Source organism: Homarus americanus, unplaced genomic scaffold (assembly GCF_018991925.1).
Source record: "Homarus americanus isolate GMGI-L3 unplaced genomic scaffold, GMGI_Hamer_2.0 scaffold57980, whole genome shotgun sequence".
Taxonomy (NCBI): Eukaryota; Metazoa; Arthropoda; class Malacostraca; order Decapoda; family Nephropidae; genus Homarus; species Homarus americanus.
Window position 1 is genome coordinate 13,086,491 of NW_024716703.1, and position 22,022 is coordinate 13,108,512.

The 22,022-nt window shown below is 38.8% G+C and overlaps 1 protein-coding gene across 3 annotated transcripts in view; it reads right to left on the reverse strand.

Moving 5' to 3' along the window:
- Positions 1 to 22,022, reverse strand: part of LOC121858283 (eukaryotic elongation factor 2 kinase-like) — a 148,614-nt gene that overhangs the window by 17,039 nt on the left and 109,553 nt on the right. For all 3 annotated transcript variants that reach the window (XM_042354602.1, XM_042354601.1, XM_042354604.1), the window contains one exon: positions 20,553 to 20,683. In XM_042354602.1, the coding sequence (XP_042210536.1) occupies positions 20,553 to 20,683 (131 nt within the window). The remainder of the gene's footprint in view (positions 1 to 20,552; positions 20,684 to 22,022) is intronic.

Genomic DNA, 22,022 nt, shown 5'->3' on the forward strand with positions numbered 1-22,022 from the left:
TTTGAATATAAACGTCATATATTTTGCACAAAAGATAACATACTTACTCAGAGTGAACATTTTATCTAAAAATTTTATGTCTAATGCAAAATATATGATGTTTATATTCAAAATGATCATCAAATTGTAAGAATTCCAGCAATGTAAATTATATTCTGGCCGGGTAATTTGTATGAATTTTATGAGCTAAAATAAAAATCTTCAGTTAATAAAAAAAAAATATTCTTCACACGGTAACAGATGGTCGGTCGACGGTCCCTCCCTCCCTCCCCCCCACCCCCCACCAACGTCCCTACTAGATAAATGTGTCGGAATGCCAGACTGTTTACCTTTTTAGTAATAAATAATAAATCAGACTAAAGTTAGGATAATATAATTGACATTGCTGGATTCCTTGAAAGACCAGGAATATTTTGAATATAAATATCATATATTTTGCACAAAAGATAACATATTTACTCAAGAGTAAACATTATATCTAAAATTTGTATGTCTAATGCAAAATCTATGATGTTTATATTCAAAATGATCATCAAATTGTAAGAATTCCAGCAATGTAAATTTTATTCTGACTGGATAATTTGTATGAATTTTATGAGCTAAATTATAAAAAATTATACTTCACCCGTGTAAAGGGGTACACCCACCGCGGAATGTGAGCATCCTGGGTTCTGGCAGGGCACCGCGTAAACGTGGAAACGCGGAATGTGGGACCGCGTAAAGTGAGGGTTGACTGTATATATATATACAGTATATATATATATATATATATATATATATATATATATATATATATATATATATATATATATATATATATATATATATATATATATATATATATACACACAGTCAACCCTCGCTTTACGCGGTCCCACATTCCGCGTTTCCACGTTTACGCGGTACCCCGTCGAAACAGGAATGCTCACATTCCGCGGTGCGTGTACCCCTTTACGCGGAAAGCGGCTGGCGAGCCGCGCTATTTTTGGATCCAAACCTCCCGCCATCCGCCATGTTGTGTAAGCGGCGCGAGCATGGTGCGCACAAGGTCACCCAGTCATCAAAACATTACCGAGTTCTTCACCCACCACCCACCACAGCCGGCCCAAGTCAGTGATAGTGATAATTATAGTGAGGATATGGACTTATATGGACTTTGAGGGGTTTGACAAAGAAGGCCCTGCAAGCCTCTGTGGTGGATAGTGATACAATTGATACAAGTGATACAGGTGAGGGCCAATAATAATCTGCCCTCTGCCTCGGAACCAACCGCCCATCCCCGTGTGCCCAACCATCTTTTCTACTAATATAAGTGTTAAAAAACCTAATATTATTGATATTTCTCTTAATGATTAATTGTGTGTGCATACCATCATAAAGTTAAGATAATATTTTTACTACAACATAGTTGTGTGTCGTCAAAAAGTGGAGTTTGGGGGTCAGGCCAGTCTCTATTGGAATTAATCCCAATGTTCTGTTGTTCACTTAACGCGGTACCCTGTGGGTTCAATTGACCGCGTTAAGCGGGGTACAACTGTGTGTGTGTGTGTATATATATATATATATATATATATATATATATATATATATATATATATATATATATATATATATATATATATATATATATATATATATATATATACACAGTAGTACCCCGCTTAACGCGGTCAATAAAACCCACAGGGTACCGTGTTAAGTGAAAAACCGCGCTAAGTGAACAACAGAACATATGGGATTAATTCCAATAGAAACTGGCCCGATCCCCAAACTCCACTTTTTCACAATACCTATGTTCTAGTAAAAATATCATCTTAATTTTATGATAGTACATGCACACAATTAATACTTAAGAGAAGTAGAGAAATAAAGTCGCCAAGTTAATGTCCATTCAAATAACGGACTGGACTCCCTCCCTCTCTTCTCACACTACACTGCTGCCTCTTTCCTCTCTGAGAAATTTTTGGGGGAAAACCACTAAATTTTAATAAATAATACCTCAAACTAAAGTTAGGATAATACAATTGACATTGCTGGATTCCTTGTAAGACCAGGAATATTTTGAATATAAATGTCATATATTTTGCACAAAAGATAACATATTTACTCAGAGTAAACATTACATCTAAAATTTGTATGTCTAATGCAAAATCTATGATGTTTATATTCAAAATGATCATCAAATTATAAGAATTCCAGCAATGTAAATTATATTCTGACCAGGTAATTTGTATGAATTTTATGAGCTAAAACAAATATCTTCAGTTAATAAAAAAAAAAAAAATATTCTTCACATGGTAACAGATGGTCGGTCGGCCCCTCCCTCCCCCCACCCCCCGTCCACACCAGATGTGTGGGAAAACCAGAATATTTACCTTTTTAGTAATAAATAACACCTCAAACTAAAGTTAGGATAATATAATTGACATTGCTGGATTCCTTGTAAGCCCAGGAATATTTTGAATACCAATGTCATATATTTTGCACAAAAAATAACATATTTACTCAGAGTAAACATTATATCTAAAATTTGTATGTCTAATGCAAAATCTATGATGTTTAAATTCAAAATGATCATCATATTGTAAGAATTCCAGCAATGAAAATTATATTCTGGCCGGGTAATTTGTATGAATTTTATGGGCTAAAACAGGCAGTCAGGCAGGGTGGCGGGTGGGGCGAATCTAAAAATAGCTCTCGAGCCGGACACTCACTCACCGCGTATACGTGGAAAAAAACCCGCGTTAAGTGAAAGTTCGGCTCTGGCGAGGCACCGCGTATACGGTAAAACGCGCTAAACGAAACCGCGTTAAGCGGGGTAATACTGTGTGTGTGTATATATATGTTAAAAATCCGTGTACTATTGCTGCCCCCCTAAAAAATCCCTGGCCCCCATGTCCTTATTTACCCTATATACCTGTGTGTAGTTCGAGTTTTTAAGACCAAATTATTTGGCAAAAATTGGGGGTCGACCTCTAAACGGGTAATAGTTTCGTTATGTTGAAAAATATTTACCAGTAACTACCAGTAAACAATGGAAACGATGCACCAACACACCACCAGCTGTGAGTGTCGGTACAGTTGCCAGGGGATATCTCTTGCGAGCCCAAAGTAGCCAAATCCATGGTATGGTAGCACAGGACGATGTAAAACAAAGTATTCATTTATTAAAGTTAATTTAAAGATACTGGACATAAATTTTTGTTCATTACATTTGAAACATCAATCTTTGTTAATTACATTTGAAACAAGAGAAAACTACGATACTGGATTTTCATTAAAATATTACATCACAAGTATATTTTACCTTAACTGTGACTGAATGAATATATTCTCGGAAATAAATATGGAAATGTAATATTTTTGCTGGGATGACGTACATATTATAGTGGGAAGTGGGATAAAATCATGACGAAAGACTTTCGCTTTCTTTCGTTGTTCAAAATATTTTACCGTAATCGCTTTTCGAATGGTTTTCAGTTAAAAAACTGTTGTACTTGTACTGTATTACAATAATATTCTATCCTATCATTAGCCTTATAATCCCACAACTGAAAACCATTCGAAAAGCGATTACGGTAACATCTTTTGAACGAAAGAAAGCGAAAGTCATTGCTTTCGTCACTTTCCACTGTAATACGTACATCATTTCAGCAAAAATATTACATTTCCATGTTCTCAGAAGTAAATGGTAGTTTTGTTGAAACGTAATGTACAGTGTTTAACATTAAAATGCAAAAATAGCTATAAAAACAATTAATACACCCGTAATGTACTGGCTGGCATCTCCACTCGTCCCCGCTCTAACCCTGCGCCTCCTCCCCGCTCTATCCCTACGCCTCCTCCACATCGTCACTACTGTTGCATTACAATAATATTCTATCCTAATTGACTTGAATAAATACTACGATACCATATTTCTGAATATTTTCATTAAAATCCATCCAAATCATTTTCCTTGCCATCATCTGCAGCACCAAACAGCTTCTCCCAGTCCTCTCCTTGAACAGGGCTAGAGGGTACGTGTTTTTCGAATCGTTTTCAATTAAAAAAATGTTACATCACACGTATATTTTACCTAAACTGTGCCTGAATGAATATATTCTTGGAAATAAATAGTACTTTTGCTGAAACGTGATGTATTTCAATGTAAATTAGGATAAAATACATGACGAAAACAAGAGACTTTACCTAACCTTCCGATGTTCAAGAGATGTTACTCGTTTTTTTAGTAGTTTTCGGTTAAAATACTCTTATATTAGTGATATTCTATTCATACTGTGCTTGATATAATACATTCACGGAAATGTAATATTTTTGCAACTACAATGCTGATGTCAACACAAGTGTGGTTACAGCGAGACTGACTGAGTGAGGGAGAGCTATGCATGTGTGTGTGAGGTTGCGGGAGCGGGCGGTGTCCCGTGTTCGGTGCCGCGTGCGAGTTGAATGGCGCGCGATTTGAATGTACTGTACTTCAATTACTTCAATGTACAGAATATTCCTCTGGCGGGGCAATCCGCATATTTGCGAATCCGTGAATGCTAAACCCGCGTATGTGAAGGGCCGACTGTGTGTGTGTATATACAGTATATATATATATATATATATATATATATATATATATATATATATATATATATATATATATATATATATATATATATATATATATATATATATATATATATATATATATATATATATATACATACATACACACAGTTGTACCCCACTTAACGCGGTCAATAGAACCCAGAGGGTCCCGTGTTAAGTGAAATCCGCGTTAAGTGAACAACAGAACATATGGGATTAATTCCAATAGAAACCAGCCCGACCCCCAAACTCCACTTTTTGAAGACACATAACTATGTTGTAGTAAAAATAACATCTTAATTTTATGATGGTACATGCACACAATTAATACTTAAGAGAAATAGAGAAATACAGTCGCCAAGTTAATGTCCATTCAAATAATGGACTCAACTCCCTCCCCCCTCTTCTCACACTACACTGCTGGCTCTTCCCTCTCTGAGAAATTTTGGGGGGAAAACCACTAAATTTTAATAAATAATACCTCAAACTAAAGTTAGGATAATACAATTGACATTGCTGGATTCCTTGTAAGACCAGGAATATTTTGAATATAAATGTCATATATTTTGCACAAAAGATAACATATTTACTAGAGAAAACATTTTATCTAAAATTTGTATGTCTAATGCAAAATATATGATGTTTATATTCAAAATGATCACCAAATTATAAGAATTCCAGCAATGTAAATTATATTCTGGCCGGGTAATTTGTATGAATTTTATGAGCTAAAACAAATATCTTCAGTTAATAAAAAAAAAAAAATATTCTTCAGGACACTATCTGTCAATCAAAGTACCCCACCTTGCCTCCCCCCTCTTCCAACAGCGCAGTCAGTCCCAACCCTCCCCCCCACCCCCCACCAATCCTCCCTTCAAGAGATGTTGGGTGAAAAATTTAGATTTTAACATTTTGTATTAAATAATACCTCAGATTAAAGTTAGGATAATATAATTGACATTGCTGGATTCCTTGTAAGACCAGGAATATTTTGAATATAAATGTCATATATTTTGCACAAAAGATAACATAGTTAATTTGAGAAAAATTTTTATCTAAAATTTGTATGTCTAATGCAAAAATATGATGTTTATATTCAAAATGATCATCAAATTATAAGAATTCCAGCAATGTAAATTATATTCAGACCGGATAATTTGTATGAATTTTATGAGCTAAAACAAATATCTTCAGTTAATAAAAAAAAAAATAATTCTTCACAGGGTAACAGATGGTCGGTCGGTCCCTCCCTCCCCCCCACCAACCGTCCCAAGGAGATGTGTGGGATAACCACTAAATTTTAATAAATAATACCTCAAACTAAAGTTAGGATAATATAATTCACATTGCTGGATTCCTTGTAAGACCAGGAATATTTTGAATATAAATGTCATATATTTTGCACAAAAGATAACAGTTAATTTGAGAAAATTTTTTATCTAAAATTTGTATGTCTAATGCAAAAATATGATGTTTATATTCAAAATGATCACCAAATTATAAGAATTCCAGCAATGTAAATTATATTCTGGCCGGGTAATTTGTATGAATTTTATGAGCTAAAATAGGCAGTCAGGCAGGGTGGCGGGTGGGGCAAATCTAAAAATAGCGTCTGGAGCCGGACACTCACCGCGTATATGTGGAAAAAATCCGTGTTAAGTGAAAGTTCAGCTCTGGCGAGGCACCGCGTATATGAAAAAACGCGTTAAGTGAAACCGCGTTAGGCGGGGTAATACTGTACAGCTAAACTCAGGGTCTTATTTTCTTCAGTTTTATATGTAGAACCAATGAGTCACTGGTTTCGTAAGCTTTAACATAAACAATGCCGGCAGCCGTCTCGTCTCTAATATTCCACGTATTATTAATAAATTGTATTGTTAATTTTGCACACACATACATTAATTCAATAAAAACAAATTCAGAAACATTAATTAAAATATATATGAACATTAAATAAGTGTTGCTTTCATATTCTTATGTAAAGTAATGACGATATGTTTTCACGTGTGCGCATGCGCACTTACATATGCGATCTCTCTTTTTCTTTACCATTATCGTTAGCTACTTCTATTGTTCCATTTATTAACATTAAATAACATTACTTAAAACAACCATATTAATTTTACTACAGCTACAACCAAGGTCTTATTTTCTTCAGTTTTATATGTAGAACCAGTCAGTCACTGGTTTTGTAATCAACGAAAACAATGCTGTGTCATTTCCTCGTGTGTTTTAATATTCTACGTATTATTAATGAATTGTATTGCTCATTTTGCACACATAAACATTAATTCAATAAAAAAGACATTCAGTAATAAACAATAATGAATCTTTTGTACATAAGAGAAATGACGCTGTTTACACGATTATGCACGTCGTCTGCACGTTGGCGGGCCGTTCAAACCCGTTGAAATTCAAGTTTCCGCCATCAAAATTTTTATTTATTTATTTTTTTGTGTGTTCCAATAAAATACGTTAAGAATTAAAAACTCGCGAAATTTGAGAAGCTACTATACGACATTTAACCCTTCAATATGTCTTCAAATAGACCATTACAAAGAGAAAGTGGTGCTAGTGCTTCCAGGCATAAGCACAAGTCACTATCTATCCACAAAAAGGGTGAATTTCCATGGTCCGGCACCGGTCAGGTCCCGAGGTTGCCGGACTAGAGAGGTACAACCTGTATACAGTGACCCCTCGTTTAACGAACACCTCGGGTAACGTAATTTCGATTAACTAACTGCCTTCCATAAGGATCTTCAATTCGGTTAACGAAAAAAATTCGGTTAACGAAGTTCTACGAACCGACCTCAACATGTTTTCGCTTGCACTGACCGGGCAACCAGCTTTAGTATCAGTCCGCCAATACATTAATCGGTTCTAGGGCTTAAATTCCTTACTATTTTAGTAAATATCATGAAGTTTATACTATTCAATAATTTTAAAAGTTTAATATTCAATTTTTTAGTCATTTTAACAATTATTGAACTAATTGAAGGTAAAGTGACTAGTTTAATGCGCGGCATCCAGCCTCTTAACACAGCAAACAGGCGTTAGTCTCTCTCTGTTTTCACTGGAGGTAACATCTTGCTTGAGACTCTCTTCAACAAAATGCTTTTTTTCTGTGTTTCCAAGCAAATTATTGGTCATTTTGAAATATATTTTACATATTGACAATATATAATGCAGTGCAGTGTTGATTTAAAGAAAATTATCTTGAATTACACCAGAGCTAAAATTTTATGGGTGAAATGGCGCCATGGGGTGACTTCTCTTCCACCCCAATGCCTTCTCTTCTTCCTTCTCCTCCACCCCCATTCTAAATCCCATCATCATCCAGGAGCCTTCTACATACACACCTCAAAGTAAGCGAACTTTTCTACCATTTTTGTTGAATTTAGGAAATTTTCGGTGTATATATATATATATACACACACACAGTTAACCCTCACTTTACGCGGTTAATGTAACCCGGAGGGTACCGCGGAAAGCGAGAAACGCGTAAAGTGAATAACATAACATATGGGATTAATTGAAATGGAGTCCAGGCCGATCCCCAAACTCCACTTTTTGACGACACATAACTATGTTGTAGTAAAAATAACATCTTAATTTTATGATGGTACATGCACACAATTAATACTTAAGAGAAATAGAGAAATACAGTCGCCAAGTTAATGTCCATTCAAATAATGGACACGACTCCCTCCCCCTCTCACACTACACTGCCGGCTCTTCCCTCTCTGAGAAATTTTGGGGGAAAACCAGGTATAGTAATAAATAATACCTCAAACTAAAGTTAGGATAATATAATTGACATTGCTGGATTCCTTGTAAGACCAGGAATATTTTGAATATAAATGTCATATATTTTTCACAAAAGATAACATACTTACTCAGATTAAACATTTTATCTAAAAATTTTATGTCTAATGCAAAATGTATGATGTTTATATTCAAAATGATCACCAAATTGTAAGAATTCCAGCAATGTAAATTATATTCTGGCCGGGTAATTTGTATGAATTTTATGAGCTAAAACAAATATCTTCAATTAATAAAAAAAAAATATTCTTCACGACACTATCTGTCAATCAAAGTACCCCACCTTGCCTCCCCCTCCTTCTTCCAACCGCGCGGTCAGTCCCAACCCTCCCCCCCACCCCCCACCAATCCTCCCTTCAAGAGATGTTGGGTGAAAAATTTAGATTTTAACATTTTGTATTAAATAATACCTCAGATTAAAGTTAGGATAATATAATTGACATTGCTGGATTCCTTGTAAAACCAGGAATATTTTTGAATATAAACGTCATATATTTTGCACAAAAGATAACATACTTACTCAGATTAAGCATTTTATCTAAAAATTTTATGTCTAATGCAAAATATATGATGTTTATATTCAAAATGATCACCAAATTGTAAGAATTCCAGCAATGTAAATTATATTCTGGCCGGGTAATTTGTATGAATTTTATGAGCTAAAATAAAAATCTTCAGTTAATAAAAAAAAAAAATATTCTTCACACGGTAACAGATGGTCGGTCGCCGGTCCCTCCCTCCCTCCCCCCCCCACCAACGTCCCTACTAGATAAATGTGTGGGAATACCAGACTGTTTACCTTTTTAGTAATAAATAATAAATCAGACTAAAGTTAGGATAATATAATTGACATTGCTGGATTCCTTGTAAGACCAGGAATATTTTGAATATAAATATCATATATTTTGCACAAAAGATAACATATTTACTCAAGAGTAAACATTATATCTAAAATTTGTATGTCTAATGCAAAATCTATGATGTTTATATTCAAAATGATCATCAAATTGTAAAAATTCCAGCAATGTAAATTATATTCTGGCCGGATAATTTGTATGAATTTTATGAGCTAAATTAAAAAAAATTATACTTCACCGTGTAAAGGGGTACATCCACCGCGGAATGTGAGCATCCTGGGTTCTGGCAGGGCACCGCGTAAACGTGGAAACGCGGAATGTGTGGGACGTAAAAGTGAGGCTGTATATATATATATATATATATATATATATATATATATATATATATATATATATATATATATATATATATATATATATATATATATATATATATATATATATATATATATATATATATATATATATATATATATATATATATATATATATATATATATATATATATATATATATATATATATATATATATACAGTGGGGTATGCTATAACGAACGGATCCTACTACGAATATTCCTATAACGAACGGTTTTACCTATAAAATTGAGAATGCTATAACGAACGAAACTCCTACAACAAACATTATTTAATTTTTTTTTTTCTAATTTATTGTCTTTTATTACAAATATTAATGATATTCTTTATTTCAGGGGTTTAGATGCGTATTTATGCACTTTTTTTACAATTTTACAATTTTATATTATATTTTTCAGTGTTAAGTGGTTGTATTTGGGGGCCTGGAACGGATTAATCCTATAACGAACAAGGTTCTAAAACCAATTAGATTCGTTATAGCATACTACTAACTTTATATATATATATATATATATATATATATATATATATATATATATATATATATATATATATATATATATATATAATATACAGCTTGACCCCGACTTACGACTGCTTCGACTTACGACCGTCGGGACTAACGACTGCCGCAGTTGTGACCCCCCTTTTTTTTTCTCTCCAAATGACACACGCATTTTCTATACCGAATCGTTTCCAGTTAATGTAGTCTCCATGTATAATTAGAAAATTATGGGGGCCCCATGTGCATTCAACTGACTACATTAAAGGTAAGTGATGTCACACTGTAACCATTCCTTATTATTTATTACTTTCACTGTACTGTATCCATTCCTCATTATTTATTACTTTTACTGTACTGTATTTCATTGTAGATTTTTTATATCTAATAATAATAATAATAATAATAATAATAATAATAATAATAATTATTAACGGTTTATTGAAAGAGCTTGGCAACCAGAAGGCTAAAATATACAGTTACATATTTGGGGAATGGGTTTCGAGTTACAAATAATATACAAGTAACATAAGTGATACAAATAAGATATATAATAACTAGATGGGGAAAAGCTCAAACTACAGTGCATTTCAACATAGTGACAGTGCAAGGAGTAGTGTTTACTGGGAATGAATACACTGGTTTATTACAAGTTATTGATAATTTTTACAATGGTTGGGACTGGGCTGTTCTTATAGCGCTCAGTTCGTGCACGTATGGGCTGGATGCGGTTGTGGTGTCGAACAGCAATTCTAAAGCTAGGGATCTCAGGTGGTAGTAGGAGCCGGTGTCAAGGATGGTGTAGAAGCTTCTTACCAAATTTGCAGATGAGGTCGTGGTGATGGTCAGTGAGAGTCGAAAGGGTCAGTGTGTTGAGCGCTTCTTGATATGTGGAGTAGGAAGGGAAGAGAATAATCTTGCGTGCCCTCTTTTGCACTTTTTCTAGGTGTTTACATTGTGTGGCATTTAGGGAGGAAGACCAGGTGGGGGAGGCATAGGTGAGCTTGGGAAGTATGAATGTTGTGTAAACACTGAGGAGCTCGGGTGCAGGAACTCCGAGGGACTTGAGTCGGTGGAGGAGGTGGAGACGGAAACTGGAGGATTTGACAACTTCCCTGACGTGTGGTTTCCAATTTAGTTTGTTGTCTATGATGACGCCGAGGAGCTTCGTGGAATCTACAACCTGGAGTGTGTTCGGACCTAGAGGAAGGAGGTGGGACAATGTCGGAGAGGTTGATGTGCATAACCATGGTCTTGGTATGGTTGATGGTGACATGGTTGTTGGTGGCCCAGTTTTGGAGACTGTTCAATAAATCCTGAAGGGCGGTATAGTTGGGAGCAGAATTGTTGAGGCTGATCCCAATGGTGGAGTCGTCGACATATTTCCAGCGAGCAGGGGTTTCTCTTAGGGCATCATTGATGAGCATAAGGAAGCAGAGTGGTCCAATCTTGGTGCCTTGGGGGACGCCACAGGTGAGTGACTGAAAGGTGGAGACAGCCCCTCGGAAGAATACAGCTTGGCGTCAGTCACTGAGGAAGTTTGTAAGCCATGGTATAAGACTTCTCCGAAGCCCGAGGTCAATAGCTTTGTTGATGATTATATTGTGGTCGACTAGGTCGAATTCTTTAGTGAAATCAATGAAGGTGACAGCTACAGACGTTTTTCGTTTCTCGAGATGGCGGTATATGTAATCGAGAAAGCTGACAAGACAGTGAGTGGTGGAGGAAGTTTTCATGTTGCCAAATTGCTGAGGGTCTACAACTCCTGCAATGTCAGCATAAGCCCAGTCGAACACAAAACTTTCACAGATTAGGCTGGGTATTGGGGTGATTGCAATAGGTCGTAGCTGATTTAAGGATTGTGGGCTGGTTGACTTGGGCACTGGTGATACATAAGAGGTCTTCCAGTCAGCTGGGCATCTGGCTTGACTGAGAGAAGCATTGATGATGGAGCATAGGGGTTGAGCAAGCTCCGGGGAGAACTCCTTGAAGAGTTTCATTGGTAAGTCAATGGGGGTGGTAGAGCGTTTTAATTTTAGTTTGTCCAGGCGTTTTGCTACTTCAAATTCTTCTACTAAGTCAGTGGGAAGGGGGGCTGGTAGGTAAGCAGGGAGAGTGGTTGTGTCAAGCCGGGGGAGCGTCTGGCATATAGTAGCGAAATGGTTATTTGTTTGCTCAGCTGCGTCAACATTAGTGAGATGGCTAAGGAAGGGGAGGGGGTGTGTCTTATTGTTTAGTCCACAGAGTTCTTTAAGCTTACCATACCATTGACTGATGTTGGTCTGCTTCAGGTGTTGTAATTTGGTTGGGTAGTGGGACTTCTTTGCAGTGCGTATTTCGCGGATGACTCGGTTGCGAAGGGACCTGTAGCGGATGTGGTCATTGAGATGAAAGGCTCTGTCTCTCTGTTGCATAAGTCTTTTGATCCGAGGTGTGATCCAGGGCAAGTCAGCTGGGTGAGATCTGACGGACTTCTCGGGGAAGAAGTGGTGGTGAGCTTCCGTGGTGGTGTTGGTATAATTTATCCATTTGGTTTCCACGTCATCCACGCTAAGTACTTCAGTCCAGGGATGGTGAACTATCCACTGCCCGAAGAGGCGCACTGCAGAGTCAGTAATCGGCCTGTAGGTCTTGATGTAGGGTCTCTGTACTTGAGTGGGAGTGGCAGCTGGGGACCAGAGCACTGATAAGTGTGTGCTACACCCGATAGGAGGCATTGGTTGAGGTGGTTGGTACTGGTCCACTAAGTCAGTTAAGATATGGTCAAGGGTATTTTGACCGTGTGTGGGGAAGGTCACAACTTGTGACAGTGATAGCTGGTCCTGGATATCAGTGGTGTAAATTTCATTATAATCCCCACATAATACTAACTTGGCACATGGGTACCTAACTCTGAGGTGGTCTGAGGTGGTAATGAGATGATTGATAAGAGTGTCTCTGGTGGGTGAGCGAGGCGGATGGTATGCCACACAGATTATGATGGAAGCAGTGTGGCGCGGGTGGGCTGGTGGCACAACACGTACCCATAATGCTTCCACATCTGCTGGGACTTGAACATCCAGGCGTGACGGGCGTAAGTCATTTTGACAGAAGAGGGCAACGCCCCCTCCGCGTCTATGTGAACGAAGGTGATGAAAGAGTTGATATCCCTCAATATGACACGTTTCAGGCACAATTTGCCAAGCCTCACATATGGCAACGACGCTCGCGGCGGCTGACCTGACTGTAGTTGCCAGCTCATCGAACTTGTTAGCTAGGGAAGTGACGTTGGATAGCAGTAGAGACGGGAGGTCATACCATATCCGTGGAACTTCAGTGTAGTGGTACGGTCTATCAGGGGTGGGTTTCTCCGGTTTCCTAGTGGAGGTTACGGTTCTAATGGGCTTATGTGTATGACGGCCTTGTCCACGGCTACGCGCGTGGAATATGTTCAGTGACTTGAGTCGCGCGATAACACTGCCATCAGGATAACCGTTCCCACGTTTTAGATGGTACAGAGTGCGTCGGGAGTAAGTGATTGGTGGCCATCTGTTGATATCTGTTGTGGGCGGACGGAAGTGTTTGTCACTGACGGCACTTTGAGGGCCACTGACACTGGTAGACATCTGTTAATATTTGTCAGTCGTAAAGACCTTGGGTCTTTGTCCCTGGTGCTTGGGGTCGCCGACACAGTTTTCACGATATATGTAAACACCGCGGTGGTCCTTGTCACTGGCACTTTAAAGGTGACCGATAAAGTGCCCACTGTCTGACCTTTCCTTGCGGTGCACTATCGGGGCACTGTATGATAATCACTTATGGCACTGATGACTTGAATGTTTTGCTGAGAAAGTCCCGGTCAGGTTAGGTCGGGTCCAGTCACACTGCTGTGCTTTTGTGCTTTTCCTTAAGTGCACTATAGGAACACTGCTCGGTAATCAATCGTTCACTAATCACTAGAATGTTTTGCTGAATAGATCCCGGTGTAGTAAGGCTGGTAGGGTGTTGGGATATAGCAGGTGGAGTGGCAGGGCCAAACAGACTCGGCCTGGCTGCTAAAACCGGGAGCGCCTTCGGGGCACGTCTTGTCTCACTGACGGTTGACAAGTGTGTGTATGTCGGACTTACGACCTGGATTTGGGTCCCTAACCCCGTCGTAAGTCGGGGTCTAGCTGTATGTATGTATGTATGTATATATATATATATGCTGATAACCACAAGGAAAGAAGAAAACACGAAGTTCCCAAGCGCTTTCGTGTAATTCACATCTTCAGGGGTGAGTACAGACTAGAGAGAGAAATACAAACCAAGGTGTATATATACAGAGGAGGGTGAGACCAGGTCCACAATGGTCAGGTATTAGGTAATGACCCTACTAATCTTTAAATAGCACACAACGGTTGGTGGTCAGGTCAGATGGTCAGGTGACCCGGCCTTCTCACCTGGTTACAAATCTTCTTAATTACAAAATTGTCCAGCTTGTACATGCCGTTACTCAAATTCATGTTGAATGCTTCGGTATGTTTAATAAGACTAGATTCTATGATGTTCCTACTATCAATTGAATTACATGGTAATATTGAGAAGGCATTATCCCAGTCAATGCAATGCTTGTTATCCCTCAAATGAACAAACAGAGCATTGGATTCCTGGCCTGTCCTAACACTGTATTTGTGTTTTTTAATTCTAGTTGCAAGATCTTTTCCTGTCTGGCCTAAGTAAAACATATTACATTCCTTGCAAGGAACTTTATAAATGCAACCAATTGTGTTGTTTGCATTGGTTGCATTTATAAAGTTCCTTACAGCCTCCAGGATGTTAAACTGTGTCTTACAGAATTGTGCCAGTGTTAGTTCAGGATCAGTGGAAGTTGCCTGATGACACCTCCTGAAAATTTTCATGTACAGCTTCTTAAAGTTGCTGATCACATTCTGGTCCATTGGCTGTATGATTGATGTAGTGTTGGGAGGCAAAAACAACACTTTGACAAAGTCAAATTGAGACTCCAAAGTTCTGGCAAGTTGAGGGTCATGACCAGGGGCATTATCCATGAGGAGAAGAGCCTTTAAAGGGAGTTTATTGGTGGTTAGGTAGCTCTTCACAGAAGGGCAAAACACCTCAACAGCCCATTCACTAAAGAGCTGTCTTGTTACCCATGCCTTACAGTTGGATTTCCAATAAACTCCAAGCCGTCCCCTTACCACTTTATGTTGCTTGAACACCCTGGGGTTCTCAGAGTGGTAGACAAGCATAGGCTTCAGTCGGAAATCCCCTGAAGCATTGGCACCAAGCAATAGAGTGAGACGGTCTTTCATGGGTTTATGCCCAGGTAAAGAGGCTTCATCTCTGGTGATGAATGTTCTTTTGGGCATCTTTTTCCAGAACAGCCCAGTTTCGTCCACATTGAACACTTGATGTGGAAGATAATTTTCTGTATCCACCAGTTCTTTAAATTCCACTAAAAACTTTGCTTTCCCTTCCTTATCAGCACTGGCAGCCTCACCATGCCTAACACTAAATATGTCACTTCTTTTCTTAAATTTTTTTAACCAGCCCTTGCTGGCTCTAAAATCTTCAAAGTCTGTGCCTGAAGAACCAGGTTGATTTACCTTTAAATGTTTGTATATTTCCCTGGCTCTTTCACAAATAAATTCAGTAGAAACTGAATCACCGTTCATCTGTTTTTCCCTAATCCAGATGAGAAGTAACCTCTCTGTTTTTGCTATTAGGGATCTACCTTTGAACACTCTGGTAGACTTCTCTCTCACTTTCACTTCCTTGAATTTGTCTTTCTGTGCAAGAATTGTCGATACAGTTGATGTCGACAAGCCATATTGTTTGCTTAGCACATTTGTTCTAATGCCTTCTTCATGTTTTCTAATTATTTCCTGTTTCATCTGAATTGAAATCGCTTTTCTAGATTTCTTGGGACCCATGCTGGATTCAAAAACAATTTCAACACGTGTTATTTTAAGTTCAATGGCTGCAAATAAAGAATATTTTCTTTAAATTAACACTGCACTGCTCTATATATCATCAATATGTAAAATAAATTTCAAAATGATCAATAATTTGACTGAAAACACAGAAAAAAGCGTTTATGTTGAAGTGAGTCTGAAGCAAGATGTTACCTCCACTGAAAAGACACAGAGACTGACTCCTGTCTCTGGACATGAATTTTGCAAACAATGGTGTTGCTGTGATGTCATCCAGTACTCCTGAAGTAAGTGCCATCAGCATCAGTAATGCAAAAAACACACAGCTCAGAAACACCAACATCACTCCATCGACGCACATGTGGTGAAGGGCCCAGGGCCTGGGTCAGCATCACACGTGTACTGATAAAATTTATTTGTCTCGGTACACAGTAAGTCCATGATAGCACCATCAAAGAAAGCTGAAAAAAATAGTCCATCTCGCATGATTCCTCTGTACAAGGAAAATCAGGAGTAATTCCACATGATGATTGTCTGAAATCAGGGATGTCAGGCTGAAAATTACTGCCATCAGACCAAACAAAGGTATCCATTGTCCCTTGTCTGTGCCATTAGCGCATGGCGGGGATACGCCGTCCTGGCTGGGCCTCGCTGCCAGCATCATGCTCATCCTCACTTGTCTCTTAATACATCGTCTAACTCGAGGCTAACATCAGGATCACTAGGCATATAATCACTGCTTTCCTCACCACTTTCACTAGATTCGTTACTACAGCACTCACATCAAATACTTCTGTCCTTATCTGGCTATCATCCAACACACGGCAGCGATGCTTGATTGGAGTGGAAGATGAGGGGCGACTCTCCATGACGACAGGGGAATGGTTACTGACTGCGCTGGGCCTACCCACGCTCCCCGGGACTGACAAATAGTCATGCTGGAACCTGTTAACCCGCGATGGGCATTCAAACAGTGGCGGGAGAAGGCACAGGTTCTGGAATGTCACCCGAGACGTAAGGGTTAATTCGCATGTGTGAGGAGAAAAAAAAAAACACACAATATGAGGACCTCCTCTACATCACACTGTTTAGTTAGTTTTCCGGATTTCCTGCACAAAAACCAGCAGAAACGTAAGACATCACTGGCCGTTGCCCTTGTTGACTTCAGGAAGGCTTTTGACCTTGTTGATCACTGCACTGTTATCAACAAGGCCATTGCACTAGGGCTGCCCACCAACCTGGTCTCATGGCTCACTGATTTCTTGAGTGGACGTTGTCAGGCAGTGAGGTATCAGGGCTCGGTCTCCACATTCCAACACCTCACCTGCGATGTTCCCCAGGGGACCAAGACTGTGCTTCCTCATCCTGATCAATGACGCTCTATCAGACACTCCTCACAGGTGGAAATACGTGGATGACTGCACTGTGTGGGGTTACAGTGGACAACACCGCACCAGACTACTCATCGCTACAAGGCACCCTGGACATGCTACAGGCATGGACTACGGAGAACAAGGCCACCATCAACCACACCAAAACCATAGTCATGCACAACAATACTGCCACCACTCCAGTGCAAGCTCCAGCAGTCACAGTGGGTGCCCATCCTCTCCAGTTAGTGCAGTCTGCCAAACTCCTGGGTGTTACCATAGACCACAAACTGGGCTGGAAGGCCCATGTAAACAACACAATCAAGGCAGCCTCGTACCGACTCTACATCCCACGACGACTTAGGTCACTTGGGACACCCACGCCAGAGCTGAGGACTATCTACAACGCCTTTATTCTCCCCAAACTAACGTATGCGTCACCAGCCTGGTCGTCTTCTCTCAACTCCACCCAACAACGTCAGCTAGAGAAGGTACAGAAGAGGGTCTGCAGAATCATGCTCGGCGCAGACTATTCCGGCTACATCAACGCTCTCTCCACCCTGGAATTCCATCCTTCAGTGACCTCCACCACCAAGCACTAGCAAGGTTTGGCAGTGGACTACTGCACCATCCTCACCATCGCCACCTCCTGCCACCGGCAGTCCCCCACCCACCTCGCACAGTCCGCCACTACAACAAAATTCAGCCCATAAGAGCCCGCACTGATAGATATAAGAACAGCACCATCCCATCTATTGTTAAAATAATAAACAACTAATGATTTATGTACTGTACAGCCCTGTAAATGTATTCAACGCATATCATTATGTCTAAATGAAATCTCTCTCTCTCTCTCTCTCTCTCTCTCTCTCTCTCTCTCTCTCTCTCTCTCTCTCTCTCTCTCTCTCTCTCTCTCTCTCTCTCTCTCTCTCTCTCTCTCTCTCTCTCTCTCTCTCTCTCTCTCTCTCTCTCTCTCTCTCTCTCTCTCTCTCTCTCTCTCTCTCTCTCTCTCTCTCTCTCTCTCTCTCTCTCTCTCTCTCTCTCTCTCTCTCTCTCTCTCTCTCTCTCTCTCTCTCTCTCTCTCTCTCTCTCTCTCTCTCTCTCTCTCTCTCTCTCTCTCTCTCTCTCTCTCTCTCTCTCTCTCTCTCTCTCTCTCTCTCTCTCTCTCTCTCTCTCTCTCTCTCTCTCTCTCTCTCTCTCTCTCTCTCTCTCTCTCTCTCTCTCTCTCTCTCTCTCTCTCTCTCTCTCCCTCTCTCTCTCTCTCTCTCTCCTCTCTCTCTCTCTCTCTCTCTCTCTCTCTCTCTCTCTCTCTCTCTCTCTCTCTCTCTCTCTCCTCTCTCTCTCTCTCTCTCTCTCTCTCTCTCTCTCTCTCTCTCTCTCTCTCTCTCTCTCTCTCTCTCTCTCTCTCTCTCTCTCTCTCTCTCTCTCTCTCTCTCTCTCTCTCTCTCTCTCTCTCTCTCTCTCTTCTCCTCTCTCTCTCTCTCTCTCTCTCTCTCTCTGTCTCTCTCTCTCTCTCTCTCTCTCTCTCTCTGTCTCTCTCTGTCTCTCTCTGTCTCTCTCTGTCTCTCTCTGTCTCTCTCTGTCTCTCTCTCTCTCTCCATGTGAAATGAAGTGCCTTGCCTCATTGCCACAGTTTTTTATTTGCCTGTATTCTTTATTATAAATTCTAGCATGATCAGCTTCTTATGGTGTATGTTTTATCATTGATAATTTAAAATATTAAATACAATAGAAAAATACACAATACAATTAATAATCTGACATCAAAATTAAATGACAAACCGAATACAGTAATAAGGTAAAAAATAGTATTGTACTGTACTGTACAGTATATGGAGGGTGTATAGCAAACGGAGAGGATTAATGCTGTGAAAAAGCCATATATTTTAGCAACATATTACTCTACTTTAGTGTACAACTTGTACTCAAATGTACTAAGCTAAAGAACTAAAAATTTAATCTCTAGTGCAAACTATGAGATGTGTATACTTAAATTAATTGATATCTTGCAAGAATTCCAGCAATGCAAGTTATATTCAGCTAAGTCAAGTCTGTGACATTTTATAATAGAAAAACTTTAAGCCTAAAACCACATTCATCCCATTAATTATATCAATTATGGCTGGGAGGAGGGTAGGAGGAGTGTTGACAGCCAGGAGGGGAGATTAATGCTTAGTTGGGAGGAGGGGGGAGGAGGTGGGGTGTTCACAGCCAGTGAGGGGAGATTAGATGTCAGTGGACAGGGAGCGGTGGTGCAGGTCAGGGAATTTAAGTTTTTCTCTTATAAAATGTCACAGACTTGACTTAGCAGAATATAACTTGCATTGCTGGAATTCTTGCAATATATCAATTAGTTCAAGTATAATCATCTCACAATTTGCACAAGACATACAAATTTTAGTAATTAACTTAGTACATTAAAGTAGTCATGTTTTGCCCCAAATTATATTTTTTAATGGGGAAAATAAGAGGTTTTTGCTCATCACATTGTCCAATATTACTACTTTTTAATACTCCATGTGTGGAGAATGTCACAAATGGTCACCTACTCAAGATTTATCACTGTAAAGATCTAAAAACATTGTTCACTGTATCTATTATTGTAGCATACTGTACATAAAGGCAACACAGTGGTTGGAGGGCCCACTGCCCAAAGAATTTCTCAGCTCTCAACCAGTTTTGTGATTGTTTCACAACCGCGTGTGATAATTTATACGGTTGCTCTGCAGTTGTGAAGCTTTGTAAATCACTACAATAGTGTATAATGCATCTCCATATGCCCTGATTTATTCACTGATCAGTTGTGGCCAAATTGAGCCATCATGTATCAATTAATTTTGAAATAGAATTTATAAAGTAAAATATTATAAGACAGTGGTTTAGTAGTGCTGTTAATGTGTGTGTTGTGTAAGTGTTTTGGCATGTCACCTCACCTACTGCCTCTTCACTTCAGCACCTAACTCTTTACCTCACAACCCAACCAGTCACCTCACCCTTTGCCTCATTAGCTCAGGTCAGAATTCAATTGATTTATTACTGTATTGTATGTACATTTAAAGAACTATTTATGTTTGCACAGTAATTATAAATACAGTATATATAAAGTGATCACCTTGAAGGAGGAAGTCCAATGCCAGTCTCAAATGCCTTAGAGATGTAAATCATGGCAACACGATCCTTAGCTTCTGCAGCCATCAGCATGTAGTCAAACCCTATTTCTTTGTCACTCTTGTTAACGCCCAACTGCAAGAGACAGAATTTAGATAAACAATGTGACAAAGTATTCAGTGTTACATATAATAATCATGAAGAGTAAAAAGGATTCTATTTCCATACAAGGTAAAGAGAGCCACAGCAATATTGGTATTTACAATATATCTTCATTTATAATTATTTCTATTGCCTATAAAAATAACATATTACAATTGTGCTGTGTATTAAGATACTAAGTGGATGAGTAAGACGATGGGTAAAAACAATATGATCATGCACTGCACAGTATTTGGTCTGGTAAATATTCATCAAGTACAGTATATTCATTTTCATCTTTTGTATTAAAATAATAAAACTCATATTAGCCCAAATTATTAAGGACAAGTTATCATCTGATCTCAATAACATTCAAAGAAATGTTCACTCCTTATTGCAACATATCAATGGCTAGCATGTATCAGTTACTAGTGGAAGAAAATATCAGATGTAATGGTAATACTAACTGGTCACTCAATACAAAACTGGGTTTTATCAGTTGAGCATCTATCACTTAACAAGTAAGAAAAGGATGATCTTAAATCCCATTATAAGGTTAAGACCAGAGCTAAGCAGCTCGGGCATCAAAGTCATTGCAGACTGGGACTAATCCCCCCAAAAAATTATGCCTTTCTATCACAAAAGAAGTTTGAAATTGATGATTACAACTGACAATTCACTATCTAATTTAGGAAGAAATGAGTGGTGAATGCCAGTTAAGTCATAGTGAGGTTGTTACAATTCACACTTTTTCAGGTCCTACTGCCTTTCATGCTACTAAATAGGAGGAGGAAAGATCTATGATTCCATTAGTTCCATATTAAGCCATGAACGATAGATTGATCCTCAAATCCCTTCTGGTAGATCCGATAACCAGGGCTACTGTCTTGGGGCTCTATGTCATCAGGCATCCACTAATAATATTTGCCAGGGATCATTTGTTAATCAATTTGATCACCTGTATATAAAACATCTTTCCTCCCAGGCTTGGTTTTATTATAGCTGAGTTTGCCCAATTGGCAGGCAACATGCTAAGGCATACAGCCTACTGTCTTCATTTCAAGCCAAATTGTCATTTATTTAATTCAGTTTTAGTTGGCTAAGTCACAAATATAAAGCAGTAAAGATGGTATGCAAGCCAAACAAAAAAATTTGCTTTAAGGACACGACGACTCGCAATAAATAATTCAAACATGAACCAATTTAGCCTAAGCATTTTTTTTAGGATATGACCCCACCGTTGCTTCATAACTGGTGTGAAATATGTCAAGGATGTTCTAACAAACAATGTACATGCACTTACAAAGACTAGTCTATAAATGGGTCAATAATT